The following is a 12008-nucleotide window of genomic DNA, read 5'->3' as shown; positions in this document are numbered from 1 at the left end:
GTATATATATATATGTGTGTGTGTGTATATATATATATATATACCCACAATGCAGTTAATTCAAAGAATATTATTTCACCTATTTATTAATATGTGATTATATTAACTTGACTTTTATCTACACACAAGCAGATTAATTAACTCAGTACTTCGTGTAGTTTGTATATTTGTGTGTGTGTGTATATATATATATGTGTGTGTGTGTATATATATATATATATACCCACAATGCAGTTAATTCAAAGAATATTATTTCACCTATTTATTAATATGTGATTATATTAACTTGACTTTTATCTACACACAAGCAGATTAATTAACTCAGTACTTCGTGTAGTTTGTATATTTGTGAAATTGTTTACAAAATATACACAACTATAAATAGCCAGGCCAGAAAATTCAGCAATACTTACTTTTGGGGGGGAAAAGAATTCTAGCATGTATCCTGCAGTAGTCTTACAAGCGCTAATCTACACTTCTCCCACTTCTGTTTCCCATCGAGGTTGTCCCCGGTAAGATAGTTAACTATTCCTTCTTTCACACATTCCACAACAATTTTCGCTAACTTAGTTTTTTCGTGTTTTTCTGCCTTAGTTCTTCTGTCGTGATGAGAATAAGACAGTTCCACCTCGTCTGAATGTTGTTTATGAAATAACCCTTTTCCTTTTTTTAACCCTTTAAACGATAATCGTCTGAAAAATGGTCTGTGGTGAGCTTTTGGTGATTCAATCTCCGGGTCTGAAATATCACTATAATCTTCGTGATTAGCAAAACTTCGAAGGTTTTCTTGAGACGTGTTGTTATGTCTAGGTGGCCTGGATTTGACATTATCGGTACTGCTTACTGGAGTCTCCTGGGTTCCGTGGCCGTTAGCGGCGCCAGATAATCCCCTAGTTTCCGCACAAACTGAGTTTCCGTCTCGCCTTTTCAATTCAGCTTCAAAGAACTCTTGAAATAAGTCTGTAAATTTCCGGGATAGCTCCTGAGCCGCGACACTTCTCACTACGTTAGGGTGTTCATTAAGAAACAAACGGTAACTAGCGGCAAACTCGGCCGCGACCAGCCTCGCATGTTTTTCACAAAATTCTCGGCACACTAACTTGTCTTCACTGTCTCCGTTGGCTGCCGTAGCCATCACTAAGTTTAACTCAAATTTCCACTTCAAAAGAATACTGTGACATCGAATCTACTAGTCCGGAAATGCACATAGTTAACAAACAACCACAAGGACCCCTCCTAGCGGCTGCTGCCATGATGATGTTCATGGTATGCGCACTAGTGAATGCGCAAAGTTCAACAACCCAAACTACGGTGGCTGAAAAGGAACAGTCTCAAGTAAAAGTAAATAGGACATATTTAATATCTGGAAGTATAGTTCAAGAAGATTGCGTTTAGTTAGGCTTTCCAAATTCTGATATACTTACATAATTAAAGAACAAAAAAAAATAAAACTCTAGTAGAATATATTTTTTTAAATTTTCTTTTTATGTTACGATATCTATACTGTATTACTTAATATTGTTAAATGATGTATATACTATAAACTAGCATAAACAACAAACTAATTTCTCTTAAGTACTAAAAACAGACAAGGGGGGTCAAATTTCGCTGCACTACTTTTCTCATTGTGTAATTTCACGAAATAAGAGGGGGTAGTAACCCTAATATGGAAGGTGAAATGCTATATAGCAAATTTCATTGTGTTTGTTTTTTTCAGAATTTTCGCGTAGCCAAGGGGGGTCTGGCCCCCTGAAAAATCTAGGTATTTTGATCACATATTATTTTTTAGCTGTTATATATAATAAACTCGTTTTGTATCATTTAATAATAAAAAAATTTCTATAAACACTATTACATTTGATTTGTTTTGTTTAGATCAATTTCGGCTTTTTAATTTATTTGCCCCCCCCCTTCGCCCCGAGGGGAATACCTGTTTACGCCACTGCGCGTAAAGCAACACAAAAGGTTATTTGCGCAAAGCTACAAGTCAACAGCACCTATTGCCAAAACTTAAGTTACTCTCCTCTGATCAAACAGAGGGATTTCACTGACATCTCTAGTTATAAAGCACCCCTTCTCCAAAGTGTGTAACGTGATTTATCCTTCTTTTTTTTTTAGCGCTAACAGTAAGAAAATGATGGACACTAACCACTAGGCCACACCCGGCCCCAGCTTCTCGTTTTTCAAACTTTTAAGTTTTTCTTAACTGACACCGTTTAGGTAAATAAGATTGTGAGACATTGAATAATGTGATATTTATATTTATTTATATGTAATTTTATTGTATATTTAATGTTGATGCCTAAACTGTGAAGACAGACCAAAAACTTAGATGAAGATGTTTGAGAATTTGACGACTAGAAATCAAGGCGTCATCAAAAAAAAGTGTGGTGTGAGATACCTACATGTCCTCCAGTGGCACAGCGGAATTACAACGCTAGAAACCGGGTATCGATACCCGTGGTGGGCAGAGCAAAGATAGTACATTGTGTAACTTTGTGCTTACTTATAAACGAAACGATACGAACATAAGAGTCATTACAATTTCTAATGTGTGATGTTTTCTGCTTGTTTGTTTTGATATGTTACAGAACATTTAAATTTTGGTCTTACTTGTGGATAAATGACACATCAAGAATTTTCTTGAATTAAAAATTAAATAAATAAAAAATTATTTTTAATAATTAATAATTATTATAAATAATTAATAATTATTACAAATAATTAATAAAAATTAATTTTTTAGTGGCATATATTATGAGATTCCTTATTTGTTTTCGAAATTTTACGCAGAACCATCCCTAACTTTGAACTCACAGACAGACTACAGAAAATGCAACAAATCAACAAACCACCCAACGTCCACTCCCGGGCTACTTTTGGCTTTCAGTGAAATTCCAATAAAAAAGGGGGCTCTTGTGTGGCCGAATAGGCAGCTAGCGGCTTTAAGTTCAAAATTAGGGCTATGAGCGGACAATCCTTTGTGTCTGTTTGTTATGGATTTCGCGCAAAGCTACACGAGGGTTATCTGCGCTAGCCGTCCCTACTTTAACAGTGTAAGACTAGAAGGATAGCAGCTAGTCATCACCACCCACCGCCAACTCTTGGGTTACTCTTTTACCAACGAATAGTGGGATTGACCGTTACATTATAATGCCCCCACGGCTGAAAAGACGAGCATGTTTGGCGTGATGGGGATTCGAACCCGCAGATTGCGAGTCTAGCGCCCTAACCACCTGGCCTCCTTTGTGTCACTGTGTGATAAAATTCTAAATGAAACTTCGACTCGTGTTAAACTTGTATAGCTGACTGCTTTTCTGACCACTTTTACATTGTTACAGAATTATTTCACCAATTCTTATGTGTGTGTGTTTTTTCGTACTTGTTGATGAGCTGTAACTTGTGAACTATCTTCAGTCTATAAAATAGTGTCGTGTAGAAAGAACTATAACTACGTTTATGTAATCTTAGTAGTCATTTACGTCTTTTAGTTCTTGCGCTGCTGTTTTAAGATGTCTTACGATCAATAAAATATCTGTTATAACTCTCTCCAACTGGCCTTGAAGCTGGGCAACATTGACATAAATATGTAATATAGTATAGTCGAGCTATAATCGCCAAGACTTTGAAGTGCATTGAATAAGTGGTAACTTTGACTTGAAACAACCATTTTCTTAACCTAAATTGCACAGAATTAGTCCTAAGTATAATTTAAAGCAATTTATAAGTTTGAATTGCATAGAATGAGTTGGTAATATAATTTTAAACAGTTAAATTCTCAGAAGGAGTGATAAATAGGAATCTTAAGGTTAAATATAACCACACTCGTTCCTTCACTGAGAGGTGTGAATCATCCAGTCAGTCACGATGAGCGCGTGTTTCTGGCGTGGATGTTTTTAACTTTCGTAACCTAGTACGTGCATGGTGAACGTGAGAGACGAGAAACTGTAGATGACGCCTTATACATTCATGAGTAATATTAGTGAATTACCAGTACACGTAATGGAAGAATGAAAAAAACACACACATAAAAATGTGGGGATTTCCTTATCCCCCACGTACTATTAAAAACCTAACTATTCTAAATACGTAGACCCATTGAAGTTAGGCTTAAAAACTCAAGAAAGAACAATTCGTATTCCTTATCCGCACGTACTATTAAAAACCTAACTATTCTAAATACGTAGACCCATTGAAGTTAGGCTTAAAAACTCAAGAAAGAACAATTCGTATTCTTATCCAATTTATTTTTTCCTTCGCTTTCAACAGAAAATGTACATTTAAAAAACCGTGGTATGTTTTAGGCTATCTTACAGTGTGTGTGTGTGACAGTATATAGCCGATCTAGACATTTTCCAACTAAATACATTAAACAACAAAAAATTATAAAACACTGTATCGTCCAAAATGGACGTTAAAGACAAAAAAATAAATTCTCCTTTTTTTAAGCCAAATTTTTAATAGTAATTCTTAAGGTATTACACACAATTATCAAACTTATTTCCTTTTTTACAGAATGGAAATTTGCAAATGAAGAATATTGAGAAGATAAAAAAAAATGATACCACTGCAGTGCAATGGATGTAAAGTTGTTCTTATTACAAATATATTTTCAAAAATAACAATACGTTAAAACCCAATGAAACTGATGTAAACTTGATCTTATTACAAATATATTTTCAATGTTAAATTTATTTTGAAATATTTCTTACTTTAAGATGCGCCCCCTCAGTTGTAGTTGTCTAGGCCCAAGCCTTGAAAGCCGATTGATTAATACGCCCTTGTTAATAGATGTTGTTAATATAACCAAGAAGCGAAACACGACGGTAGGCGGGATGCTGGAAATCCAGTTAGTGGTATTTTGGTCGTCGTAAACACTGATGCTCTTTAAATGAATCGAATACGACGTGATACTTGGCCATGACAGAGTGGTGAGTGAGTTTGTTTGTGTGTTTGTAATGTGAATGACTTTTTTAGTTAGTATTTGAGTAATTCAAGACCGATACGATGTTAATATATCATAATACAAGTTGTATATAAGTCGTATGGGGAAGAAAAAAGTCGTGAAAAGAGGCACTGAAAAAGTTTGCACTTTTTACTCTTTTATGAAAGTTATAGTTTAATTTAAAGAAACCTGAAACGTTTTTGGCGTTTTCCCAAGGAGCTAAAACACGCCCAGAAGATCTGGGGATCTACGAACTCCCTGAATTTGAAGCTAGTTAGCATCACTGGATTTTGTGTTCCTGGCCCTCCTCGAGATTCCAGGAGCGCCATTTTTGAAACTGTGTTCCTATCCACACTCATCCTTGTAACTTACTTAAACTTTCCTGGAATACATTTGAAACGGAACCAAACAATTCAGAAATAAATATCTTCGAAGCCATTAAAAATATATTCGTGGATTTCTTAGAACAGTACATGAACTCCCCGAAACCGTACAGATAGTTTCACACTCTTAATAGAAATAACCTATTATTCTACACACCATCCACTTACTTGTGAGCCCCTATATCATACAACCAAGTAATCAAATGTCTAGAGCCAAGTAAAAATAAAAGTCCAGAACTTAAATTACATCGGTCATAGGATGAAATTCGTGGACATGGCCCTGAAAATGATAAATAGACAATAGAACAAAAAGGAACCACTACAAGACTCTATTAAAACAATAGTCTTGGAGGGAGGAAGAGGTCAAAATTGCACCTGACCCTCCCAGGTCTACACAAGATCTAAATCCCTATGATCGGTCAATGTGATTTTCGTAATCTAGCGTGATAAAACTTGGCACACTGGTTGGTGTCCTAACAATGTTTTTCTTTCGAGTACAGACTCCTTATAGTTGTTATCGGGGATAACTGGGGAGCCTGACCGGTACACTGGCCTCTGTGAATCACAAGAGAGCCTTCGAACAGGCGTGCAGATAACTTATACTACTTTTAATAACAGTTACTAATGTCCAGCTATACATAACGCAGTCGAAAATTAGTCGTATTAGGGTTACTTTAAAAAAAAACTTTTCTCTTCTTTGATGCTTCCAACGCCAATGAAGATAGATCATCAACAAAGATTTGGGTTAAAATAGGAAAGGTTTCATACAGGTGTAAATATTGTAGGGAGTGTTTCTTTCTTATCAAATGGTCGGGCAGAAATGGCGGCACAACAGCGACCAAAAGATAGCTCGTTGCTTTCGCGCGCTCTTTCCCTAGATGTTGAAAGGAATCCTGTAGTAACGTAACTCCGAATGAGTCCTTTGTTGCTTTGTCCATTTACTCTAAATTATTACATATGCAACATATAATTTTCGTTAACAAAACGTTCAAGAACAAATGTGTGAATTCAAGTAATTTTTACTGACAAGAGTTTTTCTAACGTCGTTGCGTACGTTCTACACCTTACGATAGCTTTGTTTGTTTTAAGTCAAAAGCTGGAGAATTGGTTATTTGCACTCTGTCAGTGTTTAGGATCGAACCGCGAATTTTCTAATTGTAAATTCTTAAGCTTACTGCTGGGCCACTCGGGAGATTTTGATAGCACTCGACTAAAAATAACCTAAAATTTTATAATAAGTTTAGGCGATAAATCTGGGTCAATCATATAAAAATTTATAATTGCTCACTAAAGTGCTGTTAGAGGACACATTAAAAGATAGTTATAATAATATATAACCACTTGTCATTAAAGTGCTGTTATAAGACACTTTAAAAGATAGTTATAATAATATATAACCACTTGTCATTAAAGTGCTGTTATAAGACACTTTAAAAGAGACGTATAATAATATATATATAACCACTTGTCATTAAAGTACTGTTAGAAGACACTTTAAAAGATAGTATAATAATATATAACCACTTGTCATTAAAGTACTGTTAGAAGACACTTTAAAAGATAGTTATAATAATATATAACCACTTGTCATTAAAGTGCTGTTAGAAGACACTTTAAAAGATAGTTATAATAATATATAACCACTTGTCATTAAAGTGCTGTTAGAAGACACTTTAAAAGATAGTTATAATAATATATAACCACTTGTCATTAAAGTGCTGTTAGAAGACACTTTAAAAGATAGTTATAATAATATATAACCACTTGTCATTAAAGTACTGTTAGAAGACACTTTAAAAGATAGTTATAATAATATATATATAACCACTTGTCATTAAAGTGCTGTTAGAAGACACTTTATTTATTCTGTGACAAATTCCTATTAACAAGAATACTTTTCCCATCATAATTTGTTAATGCTGTAAAAATATGTTCGAGAAAATAACTGTTAGTTGTTTGCGGTGTAAACAAATTAAACATTAAAACAGACAATATCATTAGTGAGATCCCTGATTTCACGCAAAGATTCTTGAAAATTAAATTTCGGGATCAAAACGTGAAGATCTAATTTATCAACTGTTAACCTGAACAGAATTTTTGATAAAATATTCACCCCATTAAAAAAAAAAGAAAGAAAAAGATGCAAATAATCTTCATCTCTGTTTTTTTTTTTTTATGACGGTGCAAACCTATTTTAAAACCAAGATTCAATTTAAATTTTATTTTGAAACAATAGATGGCGCTAGTTGCAGGAGTCTTTTTTTAATTGGCCTTTTTTTATCTCAGTTTTGTTTTGTAAAACCAGAAATGGTAAATTATTATCGTTGCGGTAATCATAATTATATTAATATAATATAATTATATTAATTTTAAGTCTATTGAGGATATGATTTGCTTTACAACCAGAAAGAGAATATAGGTAAGCTTTAGAAACAGGACATTGCTAAAACGTGTTTTAACGATAAACTGGTTATTATTTTTGCTAATTTCAGATTTTTCTCGCATTCCCGCCCAGATCTTATGGTATCAGGTTGAATACGTTTTTAATTTTTATTTTTTTTTTAGTAGGGGATTGTTATTTAATTTGTATCCTTATGTGTTTAAAAAAAAAAAGCTTTAACACATCACTTAACCTTATCACAGACATTGACGTCAGCACGTGGTCACAAGTTACCAGTAAACTATTTACGAGCAATATTTCTTAGGCCCACGTGACAATAGGCGTGTCGTATAGTAATAGCCCACTTTCGATAGACAATGCACCTACGGTACGCAAATTGCAGTGAGATAACAGTGACAAGGAAACCGCGTACCCATACCGACATTTAACAAGTGTAACAGTCGTTATCGGTACCTGATTTTATGAACATGTTTATTTATCGCACTATATATATCCTAATTGTTTAGCTATGAATATAGGATAAAATTTAAATATTACATATAATTTCGTTTAAGTTATTGTTTATTCCTTTCTCTTTGCTCGTAAGACGTGGTTTCTTAAGAAGTTTTGTTCATTCTTCTCCTGTTACAACTTTCAAATTGAGAAAATAGTTAAAATGGTTTTGGTTTCTTTCTTTGTCGAATATCGCGCAAAGCTACATGCGAGCTATCTGCGCCAGCCGTCCCTAATTTAGAAGTGATAGACTAGAGGAAAGGCAGTTAGTCAACACCACCCACCGTCAACTATTGGACTACTCTTTTATTAACGAAAGTGGGATTGACGCCATATAATATAACGCCTCCATGGCTGAAAGGGCGAACGTGTTCAGAGACGGGTTTCAAATTCGCGACCCGCGATTTGCGAGTCGAACACTTTAACCACCAGGCACTAAAAAAGTGTGAATGCACGTGTCAGCCAGATTTGGGAGTTACGACTAAACCGTTTTGGCTTTTAAACCCTCCCCATCCCCCAAACTATACATGCATACTCGGCCATTTTGGTCAGTATAATCCCCCTTTCTTTCACTCATATGATGTATGTGTTGGACTTGTATATCTATATATAAATAAGAATACGTGTGTGTGTTTACGCCCCCCCCCCCCAACACCCCACCAACAGTGGTCAAATTCGAATTCTTGCACTCAGCTCTTTTTCAATTAATATAAAGACGAACATTTAACTGAAAAATGTGAAAACATATATTACCGTATTAACCGAAACAAGCCATCTTTATATATATATATATATATATAATAACTGACCTGTTTTCGGTAACTAAATTACCCAACCTTTTTCTGAACGTCTTTAATTGTTAGATTCAAATATGAACAGAAGCTTGCTGTATTTGGTTTTATATTAACAACTAGTATAAAAGCCCGTCAAATATGACTGGAAACCAAAGCCTATCATGAGCAATATATACTTTACTTAAAGACTGTAAACATGCTACATATTGGTGCCTTGGGATAAGAGATTAAAAACATGTGATGGCCATACACACCTGTTCTTCTTCTGAGGAAAAGTCGTCCTCTTTCCTACAGATAATTCGTATCTTCAGTCTATTTTAACAAAGGCTTTCTTTTGTAATAATTCCCAAGCATATATGTTTTTGCCATTTTTTTATTTATTTTTCATAGGAGTCTTCCCGGCTTTTCTATTCAGATTCTACCTCGCTTGACGTCATAATGATGTGGATGATGTGGTGTCACACACATAACGCCATGCCTAGGAACTCCCTTTTTGACAGGCTTTTATATAGCAGAAAAAGTGCTCAAATGTAGGAGATATTTACGCCTATGTTAGCGATTAAAGTCAACTAAAATGGGAACGAGTAATCAAAAGAGAAAGTACTATAGGAAAAAAAAGTGGAATTGGACTCGTGTAACTCACGAAATTTGGAGAAATCGAGCGTAACCGACTGACACTTTTTATTTATGACGTAATCAACAATATAATTTAACTTGTGCATTTCTATATACATTGTTATCTAAATAGCTATAGTAAAATACAAGCTGCTTACAAACAGAAAGTATTAATTATGATCATGTGACCAAATTCGTTGTCGCTTGACAAACTTTGGCAAGATTCTTCACATACTCATGCCTGTAACAATTACCCCCCCTCCCCTATCACACCTATTTGGTTCCCGGCGAGTTCTCAGCTATTTGACAGAGCAGTACTACCAGTACTGTTTGGAGGAAATTAAAAATAGAAATAACCACACAGTGGGATTATTAAAAAAGTAGATCAAAATAAAAACGACATTTTGAGAAAGAATAAGCCATAGAAGTGGGAAACTCCGCATATCAGAACGCTTACAGGATGGTAACAGCCAATCCGAAGCAACACCTTCATTTGTAAAGTGAATGGTATGGTTACGAAAGAGAACCTTCCAACACAAGAGATCATATATCTTTATATCGTTTTAACAAGGTGCTACGAAAGGATTTGAAGTAAATAAAGGCTAACAAGCCAAACGTTCACAAATTTTCAGCCTCACCTCAAAATCCGCAGTAACTGATTTCACAAGAAAGAGGGATGAAGAAACTAAAATTACAACAATATGATACCTGTTTAAGGCTCCCCATACAATCTTTTGTACATCTGGTCTGCTTAAACTTCGTCTTCAAAACGAACGTCCATACCTAGTGATTATTTGTTTCAAAAGGCCTAACTATTCCGCGCTACATTAATTAAACAGTTTTTACTCAATTCCTAGTGAATTATAGCAGACCACCTGTCTGACATATGAAACACTGGCGGATTTTGGATTTTCAGAAAGAAAAGAGAGGCGTAACCTAATTATAGTATAAAATGTCTTACCTGCCACTCCAATCAATTATTAATTCAACTCTTATCTTTTGGAATGAGGTTGTGGACACGGTACTTTCACAACTTACAGTTTAGAATTTAAACTTTAACTGCAGTGTCACGCTATTAGGGAACAGACGATTTGAAAAAAAGTAAAAAAAAAAAAAAAGCCAATTCAGCCAAGATTGCCGATAAAGTACGATTTTTGGAGATCTATATTTGGTTACTGTTAATGAGACCTGGCCCAGTTTTTTTTTACTTTACGCACACGTATCTGTATAAGCTCGACTTTTTTTTATAAATTTTATTCTGTTCTTCAGTACATATGCGAGAAGATCACCAAAGATTGGTCGCATTTCGTTTGTGCGTCACAAAAAAAAGAGGCTATGATAATAAAAAAACGAATCCTCACCCACGCAGCTGGTGGAAGAGGTTAGCACTTACTATTAGCACTAAGTCGTGTTCTTTATGGTTATACATTTTAATGAATAGCGTTGTCTTGGAGGCTTCTTATGACGTCAACCCTCCGCGTGAGAAAACGTATCTCGCCAACCTCCCATCTGGTTTGAGAATATAAACCAGATATGTTTTAATTGTTGAAATATTTTTTTTATCTCTTCCATTTTTTGCAATTGCTACCCCATTGATGTAGAATGTCTCCTATGGTTTTAATGTATAATTTTTAACTGAGGGGGGAGGCATTACTTCCCCTTTTTTTTTTTTATTAAACTGAGTGTATTGTTAATTCCGAGATTCTCGCCTAATCCGCGGATTTATCCACTCTTATCCGACTTTCCTGTTACCACATGCCGTTGTTGAATGTCTTGGTTATAACCGACACTTTTACGTTGTGTAATACACTACCGATTTATCTGTGTTCTGCCAACCGCGAGTATCGAAACCCGATTGTTAGCGTCACAAGCCCTCAAAAGAAAAGTGACTTAGATAATTGTCATTCTTACGTAGATTTTGTATAAAAAAAAAACCGTATATGGTAACTAAAGAGTATCCTGAAAGATACAAAACCGGTATTCTATTTATTGTAAAGCAGTAATACGTTTTAATAACTTGTATTTTGTTGAATGATATATATATATATCATAGAATTTTAAACTTTAAATGTTCTTTAAACGACACTAACAGAATGCCATTTTTTCGGTCTCGAATTATCTCACTTGTTACAATTCACGAGCTCAGAATTGTTCCTGTAACTGACTTGAGTCGGTTTCTCTAGCACGGTATTGTAAAGGGTTTAAAAATATATACATGGGTCAGTTTGTTGAGGAGGATTTCTCACGAGGATATGGGCCAGGTGGTTACGGCACTCAACTCGCAATCTGAGGGTCGCGGGTTCGAATCCCCGTCACACACTAAACACGCTCGCCCCTTTCAGCCGTGGGGGCGTTATAATGTGACGGTCAATCCCACT

At 35.0% G+C, this 12008-nt stretch overlaps 1 protein-coding gene and 1 long non-coding RNA gene across 2 annotated transcripts in view; one reads left to right on the top strand and one right to left on the bottom strand.

Moving 5' to 3' along the window:
* The window catches only part of LOC106469396 (SH2B adapter protein 2-like), a 5416-nt gene extending 4153 nt beyond the window's left edge, over positions 1 to 1263 (bottom strand). The window contains exon 1 of the mRNA XM_022397914.1: positions 414 to 1263. Coding sequence (XP_022253622.1) covers positions 434 to 1135 — 702 coding nt within the window. The 5' untranslated portion in view covers positions 1136 to 1263 and the 3' untranslated portion in view covers positions 414 to 433. The remainder of the gene's footprint in view (positions 1 to 413) is intronic.
* Positions 1264 to 4763: 3500 nt separating this feature from the next.
* Positions 4764 to 12008, top strand: part of LOC111088275 — a 17765-nt gene continuing 10520 nt past the window's right edge. Inside the window, exon 1 of the long non-coding RNA XR_002612849.1 lies at positions 4764 to 4931. This is a non-coding gene — a long non-coding RNA (uncharacterized LOC111088275). The remainder of the gene's footprint in view (positions 4932 to 12008) is intronic.

Source organism: Limulus polyphemus, unplaced genomic scaffold (genome assembly GCF_000517525.1).
Source record: "Limulus polyphemus unplaced genomic scaffold, Limulus_polyphemus-2.1.2 Scaffold3465, whole genome shotgun sequence".
NCBI lineage: Eukaryota > Metazoa > Arthropoda > Merostomata > Xiphosura > Limulidae > Limulus > Limulus polyphemus.
The sequence above is the reverse complement of the archived record's forward strand: the minus strand, read 5'-3'. Positions and strand labels throughout refer to the sequence as shown.